Raw genomic sequence first — 20985 nt, forward strand, 5'->3', positions numbered from 1 at the left:
AAGTATAAATTAAGCTTTTCAAAGGCAGAGTGTCCCACCATGCCTCCTCCCATTCCTTACTCACCCAGGAACACAGTGGTGTGTGTGTGTGTGTGTGTGTGTGTGTGTGTGTGTGTGTGTGTGTGTGTGTGTGTGTGTGTGTGTGTGTGTGTGTGTGTGTGTGTGTGTGTGTGTGTGTGTGTGTGTGGTCAATATGCAGGGCTCCCAGGCAGGGAGGCCATCTGGACACATCGTACACTATTGTCGCCCAATCAAGCATGGTAGACACTTACCGTGAGAATTGGCTGAGACTGAAATAGAGCCGGAAAGTGAAATAAGAAAAATAAGTGGGAATAGTAAGGAGAGTGTGAGAGTGTGTGTGTGTGTGTGTGTGTGTGTGTGTGTGTGTGTGTGTGTGTGTGTGTGTGTGTGTGTGTGTGTGTGTGTGTGTGTGTGTGTGTGTGTGTGTGTGTGTGTGTGTGTGTGTGTGTGTGTGTGTGTGTGTGTGTGTATAGGTGTTGAGGTGGCATATATATATGCGAGAAGTGAAACTTTGTGAATATTGAGATATATACACATATATTATTATATTATATTATGTACATATACATATATATTAGTATATTTACAGCAATAATTGATTTTATGTTTTGTCAAAGGATTTGTTCAATATTAGCGTTAAAAGTGAAAAAGAGAAAGCTCAACCACAATGTCTGCAGCACCCGATTCTTAACACAATCCTTGTCTAGCATTATGTAAACTTTTGCAGCCTACAATGTCTATTGAGGCAGATGTTTTTACTCTCTGTTCCCACCACATATCACTCGCAGGACCTACAATGCACAAGGAATCATGCTGCCATGTCATGGCACATGGGCTGAGTGACCAGAGGGCATTGCGGGGCCCCTACAACCTGTTTGTTTATGTTGGGGCCCATTGTATGTCACAAATTCAACTAATTCATGCACGTCCCATTGTCATAATATCGCTCTGTGATTGGCCAAGTGTGGTGAGAACCAGCATCCCATTAAAGCGATGGGAGAGCTACTATAAGTAGGTGGATTGAGAGAGCAAAGTCATAACCCTAAACACCTCTAATATCGCTACATAGGCTTGGATAACTGGGACGTCATGTTTACATACAACACATTCACCATGAGGGATCAGCAGACAAGGTAAGATAACATCTCCATGAAAGAAACTCTATACTATGTACAATTTTATTGTCCTCAGTTCAAAAAGTTTCCTCAGATCCTATTTCTTTCCTCACACTTATGAATCACACAAAGTGATTTCAGGGTCACAGGAATATTTTGTTACATCTATTGTTGGGGCATTATGACTCTGACCGTTGCAGTCCATGGTGTTGTTTGCTTGAATGCTGGTGATTTAGGAAGTTATGATTCATGCAATATTTAGCTAGTATTCAGTCTTCAGAATCAGAGTCAATTTACTCATAAAATACAACAGAGGTGCAGTAATTCTCTTTTATAGGACTGTTACATAAAATGTAACAGTAAAACACATTTTCTGTACCTCCTTCTGCTTCCTTAGCCTGTCGAATATCATGAGCTTGGAGAGGATGTGCTCAGATGGTGTAGTGAGACTTCGTACAGCACTGGAGAGCCAGCTTCACACTGGGATCACCAGTGGTGACTTGTGGGACAAGACTGTCTCCTTCTTTGCCATTAAGAAGGTCCCACTCTTCCCTAGCGGCTACACCAAGCACTCCAGAGAGGCAGTGCGTCTGTTCCCATCAGTTGCTGAGGATGCGGTGCCACTGTGTTGCCAGTAAGGGTGGGAGAGGAGAAGAGACTGAGAATGAGTTTGTTACATGTGTACAAGCTTTGATGCACTAACGATATGGCACTACTTCAAATGTACTTTCAACTTCAAAGTATATTTGCTTGTTACTTTTTTATTTTATTTTTTGAAGAAAAATACTGAAAATACCTTTTTTAAATGTTTTGTTCTATTATAGAAGTTATAAATGATATTGTATTTTTAATCCAAAGTCTTAGATGGTGGCGGTGGAGAATTTGATAACCTTTTTGTCAGTGGTGGACAAAATACTCAACCACAGGACTTGCTTTTCGTATGACCATCGAAACTGTGATCCAAATTGGTCCTCATGGGCCAAAAAGAAAAGTGCATTGTTTGCCTTAAGTGTAGTGATACATTTCCCTAGTTAGTACAACCTTTAAGATGGTCATTTATAGACCACCTGTTGAAGGTTTTGTTAAAAGCGATATTCCTTTGTATAAAGGTTAATTGTTTATGCTTTTGCATATGTACACAGAGTGAATCTTACCTCAGATATCAAGAGTGATGTGCTGATGTCTAGTTTCAGAGGATGAAACGTTTTAGATTAATTGATTGAAATGTGTAACCTGCATCATGGTGTTTCTTATGGAAGTTAAAAAATAAATGGTTGAATATGAGCTCTACCTTCTTCTCATTTCTGCTTCATGGTTACATACAAGTAAATAACGCCCTCTAGTGGTTGACATCCTGCCAAAATTTGTATTTAGTCAGTTTCTCACATGGTTTCTCACCTCAAAAATAGCCTGAACAGAACTGACAAGGGGCAATAAGGGACAATTTTGTAAAAATGACATGATCAGTTTGTCAGGTTCTCAGTTCAAACGTGGGCTAGCATTGTAAACACTCTTCTCCCTCAGCTACCATCAAAGTAGCTTAGAGCAAAGCACAAGGGCCCTATTTTTGCCGGTGCCTTACCCATTATCCCTAAACGTCTTTGCCATTTTTAAAAACATTTTCAAATAGTTCACCTAGCCGATCTACATCGACACGTTGTGAGCTTGTAGACTGGCTATTTGAACTATTTTAAAATCCTTTTAAAAATAGTAAAAAATGGCAAATAAGTTTAGGGATAATGGTAGTCCACGTTTTTTTGTTTACCAGGTAGTTTATATTATTGCCCCTCTGGGATTGGTTAGAATGGAATGCATACGAATAACCTTTTGGTAGGATAGAAAACCAGCACTTGCCTACTATCTAGGACAGTGGCCACCAATCCTGATACACAGGAGATTCTGATACTGCAGCTGATTTTCTATCCTTACTTGCATTCACCTGTCGACATAAGGCTATATCAGTTTGATTTCTTTCCTTTTTCTTTTAGGGGAAAAATATTATGTTGCAAGCATCACTTGAACATTAGATTTTTGGCAGGGGATACCAATGGATGATGAATAAATTAGGTTTTAGGTTATTAATTTGACAGATTGACAAATTGCACTTAGTGGTTAAAATCAACTTCATAGTAGGATGAAAAGGCAGCATTGTCAAGGGTCCCAAAGGAACAGACTAGGTGACTACTGCTTTAAACCATTACTGAAAATTAAAAGACTGAACAGATTAACTTACCATGCATCAGATTTGGAATTATTACAGCTTTATTAATCATAGGCTACTCCAAAAAGCAGACATTCAGCAACAGTTGAACATTGTAGCAGCGGGAATAGGCGAATTAACAATAAATCGGGTAAACTCCACACCATGCATTCATCTCTCAAGTACAAGGAAGATGCCGCCCTAAACGGCATTAAATGTTAAAGAGCTGATTTTAAATCGCCAAGGATAAAACTTGACGGCACCTTGCTTACCAGAAAACTGTTCTGGGGGGTTAAGGGCAGATTGTTGTGAGTGTGATTGATTCTCATGAGCAAGACCAGTAGACAAAATGAGAGAGAAAGAAGAGAAAGACAGACAGAGAGAAGGGATGAGCCAGTGGATTGTTGGGAAGCAGCCAAAAATAATAATGAAAGCAAGTCATACTCAAATGTATTAGTAAAAAATAAAAGATGTGTTCGAGGGGTATGATGCAGGTCCATTTATTATTATTAATTTAGACAAGTCTGATATTTCTTTGCAACAGACGGAATCATTCACAAAGTCCAAATTTCACGTCGTCACCAAGGGATGTCTTGGCCAAAAAACAAAAAAGAGGGGGAGAAAAAAGTAAAAAAGAACCCTTCTCGTTTATTCATTTTTCCGCTTGCTTCTGTAACTGATAAAAGAAACCGACACATGCGCGCTAAATCAAAACGCACCTTTTTTCTTCTCTGCCCAGCACTCAAATTCCAGTTAGAACTTACATGAAGACCAAACAGCAAAAGCCCAGGAGAACATAACAGGTTGGCTTCACAACCCATGTGTGACTCTGAAATCTTTTGCCATTTAAAAAACAAAAACCTGACTGAAAAACAAAAACCTTGAACCAACAACAAAAAGGTAAGATAAAAACAAATGCCACTCTTAATATGTGATGGGTCAAATCCCCAAACATTTTCTTTTCCTATAATCTTAAGATTACACCCCCAAACACTGGGGGAGTTAAAGCAAAAAACCCACCCAGAAGTAGAACTCACGTGTATCCTAGGATTTTAACCAGGGTAACTGAATAACTATTTGAATAACAGATGTATTTGACAATTAAATTGTTAGAGACAAGATCATCAAGGCTGGTGTCATCAAAAGAAACACTTGAAGTTACTTTGTTCTAATTAATTAACTTTCCTTTTTTTTTTACTCACAGAAATATCTAAGTTTTCACCTCCAAATAAATGACATGGCATTGTGGCGGCTGACAAAAAAAAACGTGTCCTTGATTCCCAGTAATTGTATCCTGGGCACTGTCACTTAAGTGTATACACCTCCACTCACTGTCCACTCTCAGTATTCCACAATGCGTTTCTTGATGACATCATGATGGAATGACATCATGGGCCGTCTTGAAAATCAAAGCCTCACTTCTTTGCGTTGCCTGGCTCGAGAAGTGTAAGTGAACACATGAATCCTGCTAAAGTGAGTTTTCCCCCCCCCCTCATTTGTATTTTTAACCAGCCTTCTTTATTGTGTTAAATGTTACAGAGACGTTGCCATTACGTGGATGTATTTTCTCAGACTACACATAGAGTTGCTGCTTTTAAGTTAATTTGAAAATGTCATGTACTGTGGGGGTAAACGAAGTGAGAAGGAAGCATGGCGTGTATACTGACTTGCATGAGTTTGTGTGTGCACGCACTGTATGTACTGTGTGTACAAATGGGTAAAAATAGTGAAAGCCTGGGGCAGAGGGGTTTCAGGTGGGAGGTGTCCCAGCGGCTATTTGTAAGGTTGATGTGAGAGTGGGCGGGGCTTATGCATTAGTCGTGGGGCTTCCCATCAGGGCACAGAGTTCAACAAATCCTGCAGGAAGATGTCAGGGTCTGGAATTTCAGAGAGAAGACCTGGAGAAAAAGAACAGTGGTTGTTATTCTACCATCAACTGCTTCTGTATGCTTTGTTAAATGTTCATACCATCAACTAATGATTCTCAAACTTTTTAAATTTTAAGACGCCCAGATTGACCACAAACCCCCATTTGATTAATACAAAGAATTCTCTGGGACCCCAATCTACACTGTAAGATCCTTGGTGTTAATTGAACTCCGAGCATGTACCGATGCATGTGTGCAAGTGTGAACACATACCTACAACATCCAGGAATTCTGAGAAGGATTCAGCAGGCATTAGTTCATCCTGGAAAGCTCTCAGCACACGTTCAGAGGCCTCGAAGATGGGCATGTCGTTATGACGCACATACTCAGCCAGTGAGAAGGACCAGCCCCCCTCTGTGTTGCTGGTGGGTACTTTCTGCAAACCATAAACAACAGGACCACAGAATCATGTTAGCTAGAAGGTCTAGTGTAGATGTCTCAAATATCAGATGATTATGGTGGTGTTATGTCTCGTCTACGACACACTATTTTAAATATACTATAACAATTCCTATGCCAAATAATCTATACAACAGAAGAGCTTATACATTTGACATTCCTATTGCCTGCCTTTGAGTGAGGTTATATGTAGAACATAGGCTCAAAAGAAATTGAAACAAGACACATCATACTGTACATCAATACCAATAGCATAATTCAATGCAAATATCAACAGTAGCATTTTGCACTAGCATTGTTGTCATCTGCTATCAATTTACAGATATCTGAAACCTACCCTGAACATGTCATAGACAAGATCCACCAGGCCCCAAAACAGAAGAGGGGAGCGATAAACTGCATACTCCTTTGGTGTTTTATCTGTGAGTCTGATTGAGGAGTAAAGGGTGAAGCAGGGTTAGAAGCATACCACAAATAAACTGCAGAAAGTCAATGAACACACACAACATTCAATTCGGCTGCATTGACCATTATTTTTATACCTGATATATCTGTCAAATTGTATACGTTTCTTTATCATTTCATTACTCTATGTCAGGGGTGGGCAACTTTGTAGATGGTGAGGGCCACTAAATTTCCACACTCACTCTGGGGGGCCGCATTGTTTACCGCACTCTCGCCAGTAGTACCCCATTACTTAAAAAGCCCATAATAGTCACATATGTGATAAATAAGGGATATTAACAATTATTATTCGTTGTAACTTTGTTTTTATTTAGCATTTAGTAATGCTTCTATCAACTTACTACAGCTGTACTGCTAAACAAAACTTCACATTCCTGAGTATGCCGAGTATATATTGCTGTAACCTTGGCTTAAAAATATACAAAAATGAACACTAGAATTATAATTAATAAGGCTTTTATTAAAATAAACAAGAGCGCGCTCTACTGGTGGACTGTTGTAATTAAAATGGTTCATGGAAAGTTGCATGTTTGGAACAGCTGAAGGCAATAGTTCACCATTTCGGATATGTTTAGATTACTTTGTTTTTCTTTGTGATTTCAAAGATTGATTTTGGCCTGGGGTCGCATTGAGTGATGGTGCGGGCCGCCAGTTGCCCATCCCTGCTCTATGTGAACAGCGTAATAATCTAAACACATAGTAAATTGCACAATATGTTCACGCAGCACGTTCCCCCCCTTTTACATATGATATGATATACAGGCCTAATATTGTCCTAATGCTGATATGTAACTTTCACATTGCCAGACGGTTAAGAAACCATAGGGAAAAAATAAATCACCAAGAATTTGCTTTGAAGTTGCTTTATCAATTTCACAACACTAAGGACCAATTTAGAAATAAATGAAGCACTTAAAGACAACAGATGTGTCTTACTTGTTAGTGCAGACAGCTGAGACTTTGCGGGTATGTGCGGTGACCAGGAGCCTTCTCAGGAAGTACATGCGTGAGCTCCTCCAGCGTTCAGGGGGCAGAATGTGCATGGCCAAGGTGGTGAAGTAGTGTGGCCCATCCACCTCGTACGAGTTCTCCACCCACTTCTCACACGGCTGCTCCTGGAAACTTTGTAAGTTCTTCTCCTCCCGAGACGTGGCCCTCGTACTGCAGTGGGTGGTGTGGGTAAAGATGGAGTGAAGTAGAGCATAAATGAAGACTATGAACTATGGTAAATGTTTTTCACAACGTATCTGAACATAAGACATCTTGAAATTTGCTGTCAAAAACATAACTATTCATTTTATAATATGGAACAAAAACACGTTAATTAAATGTTTCTACATGATACATCACTAAGTACTAAAAAAAAACTGTTATTTTCGCTATTCATAGTACGATGTGTAACAGGGCTCAAGTGGTTAATAAAATGTTATTGTATTAATGACTTGACTCCTAGTACTGTAAACCGTTTGCGTGCGATAATCTTGTACATACGTGTTGAGGACATAGAGCACAGTGTGGATGATGTATGGGATGAGGTGGATGTTGCTCTCTCTCCCTCCTCCACCTGTGTCCACGCTGAACGACTGCTCAGTGGCAAAGCGGAGGAACAGTAGCTTGGTGTCGTGGATGTTGAGCTGGTAAGTAGGCTCACGTTGGCCTGTGCACTCCTGTAGATATGTGTTGTGCCTACAAGTGAAGAGGGAGGAGTATTTGTTGGGTTTAAATTAACATCTCAGCAACAGATACACTATCCAATAACATCAATTACCTTGCATGTAAGTACACAGCAAAATCCTGCGTTAATTCTTCCATTTGAAACTAGAGTGTACACATGAGGGGATTTTGTGAGATTTTAACATCCTCCGGGTGTCTTTACCTTGCTAAGCAGGTGGCGAAGGCTGATTCTGGAACATGCGGCCCCCACACGGGGAGCAACCCATTGCACTTGGTGTTGGCGTTCTGGAGAGCAGCACTCTCCCACTCCTCTCGTCCACGAGCCAGCCTGACAGTGAGAGAATAGAAGGGAAGAGTGTCAAGTACAACAGATGTACATCTTAGAAGCACTGTTTCAGGAACCTATCGATATGCATGTGTGAGAGATAAGTGCAAAAAAATAGATATAGGTTATACAAATCATAGATATACACTCAGCATACAATTAGAGAGCAGCCTAAGCAGGACACATGATTGTCAGATCCAATGAAAAGTGAGCTTGTGGTGCATGATATTTCATATTTGCATGTTTAGGTTCATGTGTGACAGAGTGCATCTACTGCATTGCATGTGTCAGTTCCCATACCTGACAGCTGCCAGATGGCAGTCATAGTGGACTATGTTAAAGTGCGAGACGGTGCTGTAGCCCTGCTGCTTGCGAGGCTTGTTTTCAAAGTCCTCCAAGGCCACACGCTTGGTGAAGGTGTATATGCCTAGGACTTTAGTTGGCTGGAACAAGACAGAAACACACAGAACAGCATAGAGTAAAGGTAATAGTATACACAGTAAATAGTAGAAATGTTGGAGCAAAGAGACCAACAGAGGAGAAGAAAGATGCAGTGTTGTGTCGTCTCTGTGTGGTGTGTGCAGGCCTCCAGGTAGGACTTTGTCTCTCTTATTTTCACTGACCTCTCTGTCTCCGCAATCGGCTTTCATAACACATTTCAACGGTCAATAACTCATTGACCGTTGATTATGTGACCATTGCAGCACATCGAATCGTGACTATAGTGTTATACTGTTATCTTAGAATTCTAATAGAACTCTACGACTGACTTTTGTTTATACTGTCATCTTAGAATTCTAATAGAACTCTATGACTGACTTTTGTTTATACTGTCATCTTAGAATTTTAATAGAACTCTATGACTGACTTGTTTATACTGTTATCTTAGAATTCTAATAGAACTCTATGACTAACTTTTGTTGAACTAGTACAAACCTGCAAGGAAATCCTCACATGATCAATCACACATAGATATTAAATAGTTTTCAAATTCTTGGCAGGATATTGACTTTCAATTTGTTGACATAGCTGATGCTAACAATTAGGTTGGCTACAAAAATCCTTTTCATTTCAGTCTGTTTCGACTTGGCTAAATAGAAAACAGACGGAAATTACTAATTACACTTAGTAATTAGCCAATTATACTAAGTGTAATTGTGGGTATATGTGGTGAATGTTAGTGGGTTGATTTTCATAATAGGCAGCAGCATGAGCTCTATATGAGAATTTGTTTTCCAAAATGTTATCTCCAATAACATATCCGTTTATGTGATACTTGACCATAACATCAATAAACAAACATACAGTTTCTAAAGTAACATATTTCTTGACCCAGTAACTGTTTATGTATACAATACATGCCGTAATCCTACTATTACATAATCCATTACAGTTTACAGGCCTGGCCTGCTTGTGTACCTGGAACTTGTAACCCTCTCTGCAGATACAGCAGGTCAGGCCTGGCTCCTCTATCAACTCCTCCATCTGTTTCAGCAATGAGGTCTTGGTTACCACCTGACCCTTCTCATTGGTCTGAAACACAAGCAGACACACAGGGCTTCTTAGAAGAGACAAAAAGCACAGCAGGAGAATAACAACAAGTATAGCTGTGGTTGAGAGACAACCACAGAAGAGACAAAGAAATATTTGTTTTTATCATATGACAGGAGAGGAGGAGAAGAGAGGATAGTAGAGGATTAAAGGAGAGAAGAGTCAAGAAATGGAGAGGACATGATAGTAGGAGAGGAAAGGAAAGGAGCAGACAGTAGCGGGACAGGACAGGTTAAGAATAAAGGAGAGGATGAGGAGAGAACAAGATAAGAGTAGTAGGGCTGCAACTATCAATTCTTTTCGTAGTGATTATTCTATAGATTACTTTTTCAAATAATAGAATAATTGAGAATCAGGTTTCTTTTTTCTATAATTTGTTACGGTTAAGGTAGGTGAAGAGAGTGCAGGATTGTAGGGGACATAAGAGGAAAGGACAGGATAGCAGAAGAGAGGCAGGGAAAACAGAAAGCCAGGAACAGAGTTGAAGAGGATGAGTAGAATAATCATTCCTTCCAGTACCGTCATTCCCAGGGTGCCCAGGGCTTTCTGTCTCATAGCCATGGCCATGCGTTTCTTCTCGGCCCTGGTCTCCCTGCGGGCGGCGTCTATCTTCAGGTTGACTTCGGCATGCTCCCTCAGCGCCTCCAGCAGGTTCTCTGCCAGCGTACCGATGCCCTCGTCACTGGATACCTGCTCCAGCTTGTGTAGGTTGGGGATCGAATCGGTACCTATCAGTGCCTGGATGGGTGAGACGAGGAGGGGACATTCAGACAGGTTTGAATATGTTTTCTTTGAACTAGTGTTAGTGTTCATTAAGCAAATGTTGAAATATGCTATATTTAACTATATATCTTGGCCATTAGGAAGGTCACTTAAAATATGCAACAGCCCACATTTCTAAAGTTTTTTTTTAGGGTTTAACTTAGATTTTCTGCACTACAGCGCTGAGTATGCTGATTATTACCTGTGTGGGGGGATGTTGGGTGGCCAGTCCACGGAGCAGTCTGAGAATGAAGGGTAACGCAGGTCGAGACAGGAACTTTTTCCAGACATCTGCATCCAGGCTGAAGTTGAAACAAAGTCAGTAAATTAAGAGGTAATAGGTAAGTTAATGCATGCCGATCTTTGTGTGTAAATGTACTGTAATAAAATATACGATATGCTAATATGTTGCATGAGCATTATGACTATGACAAATAAGCAGTAGAAAATCCTACTTTTTGGCATTGGGGATATGTTTCTTCATGTAATCCAGCGCACTCTGTGTGATCGCCTTCTGGAGAATGAGGTCTTTGAGCTGATGGCCATTGCTGTTGTTTTTGATTCCAGCAGCAATCTTACAGAAGCAATCTAGAAAGACCTTGTCGTCTGCACTGTGCTCCTCGTCGTACCTTGGAAACAAACGGAGAGGTTAGGTTTAGTTCAATCACAAGAAGTAATGCAAATGCAGTATTTTACCCCTGCATACTTCAAGACCTTTGATATTTTCCAGATTTGTGTAGGAACCCGTTATTCTGGAGGTGGGGTTAACTTGAAGATGCCTACTTGTCAAAGCTGCAGCAGGGCTTGAAACGTTCCACCAGGATGCGCATCTTCTCCAGTTCACCAAATGACAGGTAGGGGATGATGCGCAGGAGGCCCTGCAGGACACTGGGGTTGGAGCGGACGAAGGGGGTGTTGATCTGGTCCAACAGCATCACTAGCTGGTCCTTGTCTCCTGTCAGCAGCAGGTTACCCTGGAAAAATGTCAAACGGTTCACAAAGTCCTACTGGATGGAACAAATGTAAATAACTGCTATGTCATAAAACAATGTTTAAAAAATAAAATATAAACATACATTAAACTGGAATATAGCAGGGGGTCTTTTAAAATATATATATTTTTACACACATTTCTTGTATTTTGTTCATTGACAGCATGTCTCACTTTTTTTTAAACCAATGGCACCACTACAAACAATTTTATAGTAAATCTGACTTTAGAGGGATCACCTTGTCCTCTGAAATCTCTGCGTTGGCTTCGTCTAGAATGATCTCCATGATGCTCAGGACCTGCTCAGCTATGGAGGCTCCACCACTGTCCTTACTCTCCTGCTCAGCCACCAAAGCCTACAGAAGGAAGACATTTAGATAATGACAATGGTAGCTGGCCGGATAGTGTCAACATTCTTGGTTAAATTCTGGCAGGACGTCTTCTCACTCTGCCTTCAACTTCCTACAATCTCTACTGCCCTGTGTAAATAAAGCCACATTGACCTTTTAAAAAAAAAAACCTAGATGACATACTGCCACCTGAATCCATTGCTCACACACACACACACACACACACACACACACACACATTGCAGAAGTGAGGAACATAAAATGATGCGTTAACAGGTGTTGAGTGACTAACTACTGACCAGGTTGAGAGTTCCCAGCATGACGTTGAGAGTGTTCATCTCTGGTTTTACCAGCTGCTGCCTGTTCACCTTCACCTTAACACAGTAGCTGAAAAGCTTCAGCAAAACCTAGGGAGTCACACACAATCACATATTAAAAAGGAGATATTTTGTATTTTCTTCACAGGTTGTATTTTGTATTTGCCTTTTTGCACACGTTTTTATTATTTCCATGTGAACCACTGAGCTTCACTGTCAAGGACTGAATTGACATTCAATACTTAAAATCCGTTCTGCCTCATGAACCTAATAATCAGTACATTTATGAGTACAGAACTGAGAAAGGTCTTTAACCTTTTAAACCCTGACCTCGTTCCCAATCTTTTCTCATCTCACAAGGAGAAAAGCCTGGTAAAGAGCTATGCCACAAAGTGTCCATAGGGAGCGACTTCCGTTGTATGTACCATGACCAATCACAACACAGTTTTCATGCAAAGAGATCTGCACAGCATCAACAGAACCTCCTGGGCCGGTATTTCCTGTACGTCTGCATAGACACTTTAAGTACCCAGTTCTTGTCCAGATCGGCTATAATCTTTGCAGAATGTTTGCCCCAGAATAGGGACGCTAGGGTTCAAGTGGACAATGAGGACGGATGAGGCCTTACAGTAAGTAGATGTCTTCCTTGTTTGAAGTCTTTGATTCCAGATAGCCGGTTGAGCATACACTCCAGTCCTCCACACTGGGCCATCACTCCTGCCATCTTGTACACCTCCTCGTCATCCTCCTCTTCATCTGGAGAGAGGTGAGGTGACAATCTATTTACTATCTTAATCTTTTAAATAGTTTTTCTTCCATTTTGTTTCTTTGAGTCGGTTCCTCACAAGGGTCAAGGTACTCCTTCATAGAGTGTATTGACTACAAGTGTAGTCAATGCAGTATACATTACAAAAATATAGTATTATTTAAAAGTATGTATCCACACAAATAGCATTAGTATATACCCAAACCTTTTTTTTTTACTATTTACTTTAGCAGCACACACACATTAGTTTGAAATAAACCCAACCAAATTGAGTGAGTGACAAACAGCTTCTTATTTGTTATAGTGTATACCATTGTTTCCCAAACCCATTTTAGTGGGTTGCGAGTTGAATATCCCTTTATTTTTTATTTCCTAATTATTGTTATTTTCATTATTGTTATTTTAAAAAGATTTTCAAAAGAATTCTCCAAATTTGCATGAGTTTAACAAAAATCAAACATTTTTCAAAAATAATTTCATGAATAAAAGAAAAACAATCCAAGAAATTCCCTAAATTAGAAAACAAATGTTTTAAGGGTCTTGAGCTAAAAAGTTTGTGAATCACTGGTGCATGAAGTGGCGAATCTACAACTGCATTTTGTTTGTGCAATCTTGTATTTTACTTTAATGACAATGTCTCACCTGTGGTTGAGTCCAGTGACTCAATGAATTCCTCTGTAGCGTCTCCCAACAGGCCCCTCATACGGTAAATGATTCTCATGGGCTCACCCTGGGAAAAGACAGGTCCCACAAGGTGTAGACATTTTTCAAATGGCTGATGCATTTTGATTTATAGAACAGTATTGGAAATTAAGGAAAGTCTCACTGGTAATTGAAGTGCTTACATCGTACATTTGTTTGTTATTATTTTGTACTTGCGATACTTATCAATAAATCAATATACGGGACTAACACCAATTCTAAGTCAACTTAACCAGCCATAAAAGTATCCCTTTTGTTCCAACTCTCACCTCGTTTGTGGGGCACCAGACCTTCTTGTATACCTCAGCCACAGACAGATCCAAACTGATGATCTTGTTGTTTACCAGAAGCTAGGGAGAAAAGAACAGTGTATGAAATGACTTATGTTGCATAAGATTTACTTCTAGTCCTTAATCCTTTAGGGGGATTCCATAATCACCTGGGCCCAAGAGTTCAAAACCTTTAATCCCTAAGATTAGATTCAGACTTTGGGTGGTTCAAAACCAAAAACAGGATTGGGGTCATTTGATATCCAATCTGTGATCAAATTATCTCAGCAAACATTATGTCAAGAACAAATCTAAGTTTGATAAATCATATAATATCTTTAACACCAAAATCCAAATCTGACCGACTCAGATGGAATGTTTTGAACTCTTGGGCCCAGGTATTCGTAATTTACTGAGGTTGGTTGCCTAGGGCAACAACGAATTCTCAGGCAATACATTTATCTCATATCAATAACAGGGAAAACAATTGAATTTGTTCAACTCTGCAATGGTGGCAGCCATGTTTGACATGCTGAGTTCCTTCTGTAGCGAGTTTGCTCAATGTGGCAGCTCAGCACATAGTATTTCTTCAGCTCAATGTGGCAGCTCAGCACATAGTATTTCTTCAGCTTGAACTGGTTGGTCAACTACTGAAGTTATCAGCCTCTCTTGTCCTTTTGTCTGCCCCGGGCAAATAAAGGCTGGGTATGTGATATAACTCAATCCTATGTTTGTGTGTGGACCTTAGATGCAAATACAAGTAGACATAGATTTATACAAGACAAAAGTCTCCAAGAGAGATGCAGTTGCATTGTGTAATATAATTTAATGTAATTATTTTTTACCTCCATGCCACTGTCATCCTCCAGTAGCGCCACCAGGTCACAGTCCTGGCAGATCTTGTTCTTGATGTCCCTCATCAGGGGGCCGATGCCAGGCTCGTTGCTGCTGTAAGGATTCCCTGGCATGCGGCCCTGCAGGAAGTCCTCCTGCTGGGGGTCTTTCTCCAGAGTCACAAAGAACTCTGTCACCTCATTCTCCTCCTAGACACACAGACAACAGGGCCAGTTCAGACTTTAGGTTTGATGAACCCTGAGCTACATTAAATCCTGTTCGCAATAATAATTTTCAGGGACATCGTTACTCCGATTATGCTCCATTTGAAATGTTAATGTCATTGCCACTTGCACAACCATGTTAGACTGAGGTCTCTAACCTTGGCATGAACAAATTCATGTTTTACAAACAGGGCTCTGAATGTTTTAAGAACATCATTTTCCAGGACATTACAGAACAATTACAAGGCTAGAACCCCTATTATTTATTTTGGGATATGATAAAGGAAGGCGACTCACAGGATAGATGATACTGCATAGTCTTTCAAAGATGAAGACAGGTGTCCTGTAGTCATCCAGGTGGTAACGCTTGGCTGTCTCTATGCACACCGCCATGAAGGCCTTGGTTTCAGACTCCGTTCCTATAAAATAGCACAGATGACATTTAATTTACAATACTGATTATGATAAAATATGACAATAAAAGCTAAACCTACTCCTACCAAAATCCTTCTTAACCACTTAAGCCTTATATATTGTACGTTGCATTGTGATGCGTTGTGAGCTTATAGATCTGAGATTTTTTAAATGTGGAAAATGTTACTGTAAATAATGGCTAATATTTTTTTTGTGCCTATAATTACATGCCCAAAATAGGGATGCCAGGGTTAATGTGGCAAATGCACTTTTTGCATCATCAACATGGTGAGAATTTTGTATTTTTGCAGTGGACATTCTAAATGAAATGGTCCAATGCTGACAATATGCCAGGATTCAACAGTTATCAATGGTCAAAATATATGAAAGAAATACAACAAACAAAAAATGTATCATGCATCTGCCTACAGACCTGTCGTCATGTCCTCCAGCATCTCCAACAGCATATCCTGGGTCTCATCAATGAGTTTTGTGCGCTGAACCACCAGCTTCCTCAGGCACAGGTAGCCGTTCAGCACCGTGCCCACTAACCTGCTCTTAAAGTGCCGTTTGATGGACTCGACCTCCACAAAGGACGACAGTAATCCTGCAGGGCCCAAAGAAAAATATAAATGCAACAAGCAGTAAGCATGCTAACAGTTCAAATAAACTTCGGAGTTAATCACCTGTCCCAAGAAATGTATTGTTGGCACACCCCTGAATAGTTCACACACTGTTCAGTAGCATTTCTTGGATAGTTTGATAATGTCAAATCTATAAGCATTATGAGTGTTCACCATTACAATACAACATGGAATAGCACAATCGACACAAAGAATTTAGGTAAGAATAACGGATACGTACCAGTCAAACTCTTGAGTGCATAACCTTGCTGCAAGTCTGTGCTAAGCGTAGCCTCTTCCAGAGACAACAGATTGGCTATTTCCTAAGTAGAGAGAAATAAATGGTTAAACTTTAGTCTGGGAATCACATAGCACAGTGACGGAAATGATGTTTAAGACCAATGACAAACATCTTTCATTTTGTTTAATTTCAACATAGAAAGGCACCAATGAAATAACCATAGAAATGGTCGTAGTTTAACAATCAATTAATCAACAGATAATTACCTTGGTGATCAGGTTACCGATGTAGGGCAGGACTCCACGAGCTGCTAGGTACACCTTCCAGTGAGCCGGTTTGATCAGTTTCTGGTACAGACCAAGGTATTCCACCGCACACTCCCCCGCCACACTCAACTCATCCAGGTAACTGACCCCGCACACACAGAAAGCATTATTACATAAAATCTACAAATTATAGGGATATATAGCCTTATTTCTCCACTTAACCCATTGAGACCTGAAGCCGATTCTACATGTCTCCTAAATCTCAACAGTTTTCTGAAAAAAGTATGTTTCTATATCAGTGGTTCTCAAACTTTTTCATGTCAGGGACCCCCAAAATTATATGTGTTAGGCCACGAACAATATTTTGTTCCAGGGACCCCCAGCAGCAAAGATTTGAGTTAAAAATGTTCGCTTTAAAAATATATATATTCAAAGATTTGTACACATTTTCACGATTTAAAAAAAATAGTAGATCTACAAGCTCATAGCGCGGCACTCGGTGCCGCGCTATGAGCTTGTATATCTGCTATTTTTGAATAGCCCAAAGTGTAAAATAATGCTTTTTAGCTCAAATCTAAAAATGAGACAGGTCTCAATGGGTTAAGTGGTCAGTATGTGATGTGAACATAATAACAGCATAGGCCTATCTGTGATGCAGCATTACATGGCGTTTTGTACTAGGCGGTCTTCCCCTCATACCTGGTGAGCAGGTCGAGGACCTGTTGTTTGCGGCTAGGAATTGTAGTCAGGGCCTCCACGATGGTGCAAGCTGCCTGTCTGGCTGCCTGAGTGGCAGGAGTGAAGAGAACCTGGGGGGGAATACAACTTCAGTCAACCAAACTCCTCTGTAAATCATGCACAGTAATGATCACTGTTCTAGAATGAATGTTGAATGCCTAAACTAAAACCTTACCTGTCGCAGCCAGTTGTTATGGCTTAGCTTGAGCAGCCGAGGGAAAAGTCCCTCTGTCCTGGCTCTCATGAACTGCTTCCACTTCCAGACGTACTTCTCCAGCAGATACTGTCTCCGCAACTCAACCTTGCTCTGAGGCTTTGACACCGTCTCCTGGCCTGTTATCAAGACAACATTAGCATTTTTGCATTAACATGACAAGGGTACACTAAAACCTTTGGGGTACATTATAAATACTTTTGGCAGGGCAACTTTTTCACTAAGATTCACTTACATCTTGCGGGGAGACACTTTTTCCAGGCCTCATAAGATGCTTTGGGGTCCTTCTTGAGCCAGAGTTGGGCCTGGGCATGGATTTCATTGCTGTAGGGCTTGACTGTAGTCAGGGACTCAACAGCAGCATCCTTGAAGAAAAGAAACATACAGGGCAAGAAAAAAAAGACACAATATTGGGTGAGTAAGCATGAGAGGAAACAATGAATCCAATTAATCATAAGAGCCACACACACACACAAAATCCTAAATCAATCTAAAATTGCACCTTTACCTTGTTCTTTTTGCTGGTGGGAGCAGGAGGTTTGATCAGCTTCTGTAGGATCCTCAGGCACATTAGAGTGATGTTCTCCACCACAACAGGAGTCTTTATGTTCACCGACATGAGGAACAGACTTAGTGCTAGAAGAGACACAACCACACAATGCTTTTAGAAACCAAGCCTCACTAGCGATCAAACGTTAGAATAAGATTCAGAATAGTAAAAAGGCCACAAGAAACAAAATATGGTAGCAGCATTGCATAATCTTAATAGATTATGGAAAAGTGTCTCACCACAACGCAGCCTCAACTCCCAGCATCCTCCCTCTTTGGAAATGGAGTCTGTAAGCAATAACATCTCATACTGCAAATTGCTGACCTGATCGGGTAAAACAGACACACACAGACAATTCAGTTGGGCAATACTTAGTCATGAAAATATCTTTAAACAAAGTATGTGATTTATTTTTGTCAATTGTTATGTTTTCAGTTAGGTAGGACGTACCAGGTCAGGATTGGCCCAGTGACCTTTGAGGGCAGCCGAAACCTTGGCGATGATGAGGTCATTCATCTGCTGAGTGGCCTCCGGGTGATCTCTGAAGGAGAGAACAGGGGGGGAACAAGTCTTAGGCCATGGCATATAGTGATTAAATAATGACTACGGGTGTTTTTGGCATGACATGAAGCGGGTTGCCTTAAACACCTAAAACATAAGCACAACCTAGTCTCAATAGGAATCAAACCTCCTGCCCTGGTAGTGCTTTCATTATGCTCATTTCATTGACAAGGACAGACATTGAGGTAAATCAATAGCTTGGTACATGGTGAAACAGAGCCTGCGAGTGTACCTGGTTAGGAGACAGACCAGCTGACGCACCTCCTCCCTCATGGCAGCCGTGCCTCGCCGCAAGTTATACTCAAACAGCTCTCTGATGAGACCCTGAAGGACCAGGATCTGCCGCAGGGCAGGGTTGGTAGCCAGGGCACGGAGCAGGGTGATGCAGTGGCCAGTGACGGCCGAGGCACAGCCGTAGCATTTATTGGAAGAGGTGTGGCCACAACCGAGCACAGAATTGGCGCGGTACTGGCTGGCTGTGATGGTGGGCTGGTGGCTGCTGCTGCTGCGTGAAGACTTGGTGGCGGCTTCTCTCTGCTGGAGGTCGTACTCCAAGAGCTCCTTACGGGACGCCAACACTTTCTGCAGACAGAATAGACACAAGTTGAATGGTTTTGATGGTAGGAAAACAATACCATAGCACACATAATCTACAAATTCCTTTTCTCACTAACCTGTATGATCTTGGAGAGTTCATCAAACGAGGTCTTGCAGTCTCCACTGTATTCCTGAGCCAGCTGCTGGATGTACCTGTTCACGTTGGCCGAGGACGTGCCAAGCCCTGCCCCCGCACCCGAGTCATCCTGAAAGAATAAATAAATAGATGTGATGAGAGACTCTTTAAATAGGTTAAGATCTAAAGTTAATCTTACAAGATGCAAGGCCTGAGCGTAGCCATATATTGTGACCAGCAACCACAATATCTGATCTTACACTTTCATGCTTTCAAGTGTAATGCTTTTTTTAAAAGGGGAAATTTAACCCATTTAGACTTGAGGCCGATTCTAAAAATGCTTTCTAAATCCTAACCGTTTTCTAAAAAACGTATGTTGCTAAATATACTATAGCTAAAAATCTAAAATGACACAGATGCTTTCCCAGATTGAATGGGTTAAGGTAGGAAGGGGCCAAAAACCTGAAGGGTGCTTTTTTTAAAAACAGAACCACAGAGTGATTGGTAAACTCTGAGCTTTGTTTGTTTCATAAGTGATCAGGTTCATCCATGGGTTCCTTATCCAACCAGGTTCATGTATGCATCAGTTTGAGTGACTGACCTGTGGCTTCTCTGGCGCTGCCTCGTTAACTTTGGACAGGAGGCTCTCCAGCTGTGGCCGGTGGCCCATGAGCTGGTGGTATACGCGGTCAGCTTTGTCCAAAAGAGTGTTGATATTGGTCACCGCCTGCACAAACACACACACAGCAAATAAAAGAGGTGTATGACAGTAGTGGTCAAATATAGATTCGATTCATGGCTTGAATGAGCTAAAAGGAGATCAGAATGTGTTATATTTGAGCATGAAACAATATCCCTTCTATAATTCTACTTCAATCTTATTTCTCCCACTTCTTTCCTAGTACTTTTCTGCGGTGAACCAGGAATTGAAACGTATTATTATTGGCAACTGCCCATGATCAGTGTCATGGGCAGTGTCTAGGATGTAAATCTAAGTTGATGTACACTTATCAGTCCTCCCATTTGTCTCAACTTCACTATCTTCTTCTATTAGATTAAGTGCTTACCTTTTTCCTGTCCTCCTCGTTCTCAATGGGATCCACAGCACAGCACGGTCGAGCATACAACATGAAATCAAAACGGGCGTATTTGCAGAAACCACAGGCATTGCACAGGAAGGGGTCCTTCTCATCATAATTGATGGACCTAAGAGAGTGGACAGCCAATAAGCATAAGATATACCATGTCATTTTGTAGGAGTGCAACAGTTAATCAAACTAATAAAATTGTATATTTGCAGCCCTATCAGTTTTGAAATATCATCTTTCAGGTTAGGCCTAGACCAGAACATCTTGACATTCTATACTTTTTCTGTAGCCTTTTCAAGAGCTGCAAACTTCCTTTTTTATTTTCAAGATTCTTCCAGATCTTTCCTGACCTGCACTTGTGGCACTGGTAGACGTTCTCGCCACAGTTCCCACACACCCCTGGGTTGGCGGGCACTGAGGCACTGCAGCGCGGGCACTGGAGCGTCTCGGTGGAGGCCTGGTAGTTTTCATAAAAATCTGAGAACTCGATCATCAGGTTGGATGCGACAATGGGCAGGGGAAGGTCAATCTTCACCTCCGTTTGTCCTGGGGTCAGCTGGACCTTCTTAGCTTTGTGCCAGCGTGCAGGCCTGGGTTTCACACAGAACATGGCTTTAATTTTCAAATATTCAATCAACAAATGATACACATCGATACAGAGATTAATTTACATGTATTAGCACAATTATGTGGTTATTCATATAGTTTTTCTTAGCTATAATAT

The 20985-nt window shown here is 40.9% G+C and overlaps 1 protein-coding gene across 10 annotated transcripts in view; it reads right to left on the bottom strand.

The window, feature by feature from the left end:
* Positions 1-3820: 3820 nt before the first annotated feature.
* ubr4 (ubiquitin protein ligase E3 component n-recognin 4) overlaps positions 3821-20985 on the bottom strand; it is a 62553-nt gene continuing 45388 nt past the window's right edge. For all 10 annotated transcript variants that reach the window (XM_084069859.1, XM_084069867.1, XM_084069866.1 and 7 more), the window contains 33 exons: positions 20612-20851; positions 20241-20379; positions 19775-19900; positions 19175-19303; positions 18733-19082; positions 18390-18480; positions 18179-18263; positions 17898-18025; positions 17625-17754; positions 17351-17508; positions 17137-17246; positions 16438-16579; positions 16172-16253; positions 15741-15914; positions 15191-15312; positions 14681-14878; positions 13836-13916; positions 13507-13594; positions 12727-12854; positions 12081-12188; positions 11671-11787; positions 11224-11414; positions 10896-11069; positions 10643-10742; positions 10198-10416; positions 9547-9660; positions 8428-8570; positions 8005-8130; positions 7620-7814; positions 7065-7289; positions 6001-6091; positions 5478-5640; positions 3821-5234 (listed from right to left, as the gene is read on the bottom strand). In XM_084069859.1, coding sequence (XP_083925985.1) covers positions 5170-5234; positions 5478-5640; positions 6001-6091; positions 7065-7289; positions 7620-7814; positions 8005-8130; positions 8428-8570; positions 9547-9660; positions 10198-10416; positions 10643-10742; positions 10896-11069; positions 11224-11414; positions 11671-11787; positions 12081-12188; positions 12727-12854; positions 13507-13594; positions 13836-13916; positions 14681-14878; positions 15191-15312; positions 15741-15914; positions 16172-16253; positions 16438-16579; positions 17137-17246; positions 17351-17508; positions 17625-17754; positions 17898-18025; positions 18179-18263; positions 18390-18480; positions 18733-19082; positions 19175-19303; positions 19775-19900; positions 20241-20379; positions 20612-20851 — 4732 coding nt within the window. In that variant the 3' untranslated portion in view covers positions 3821-5169. The remainder of the gene's footprint in view (positions 5235-5477; positions 5641-6000; positions 6092-7064; positions 7290-7619; positions 7815-8004; positions 8131-8427; positions 8571-9546; positions 9661-10197; positions 10417-10642; positions 10743-10895; positions 11070-11223; positions 11415-11670; positions 11788-12080; positions 12189-12726; positions 12855-13506; positions 13595-13835; positions 13917-14680; positions 14879-15190; positions 15313-15740; positions 15915-16171; positions 16254-16437; positions 16580-17136; positions 17247-17350; positions 17509-17624; positions 17755-17897; positions 18026-18178; positions 18264-18389; positions 18481-18732; positions 19083-19174; positions 19304-19774; positions 19901-20240; positions 20380-20611; positions 20852-20985) is intronic.

Source organism: Gymnoscopelus microlampas (genome assembly GCF_963454915.1).
Source record: "Gymnoscopelus microlampas genome assembly, chromosome: 10".
Classification (NCBI taxonomy): Eukaryota; Metazoa; Chordata; class Actinopteri; order Myctophiformes; family Myctophidae; genus Gymnoscopelus; species Gymnoscopelus microlampas.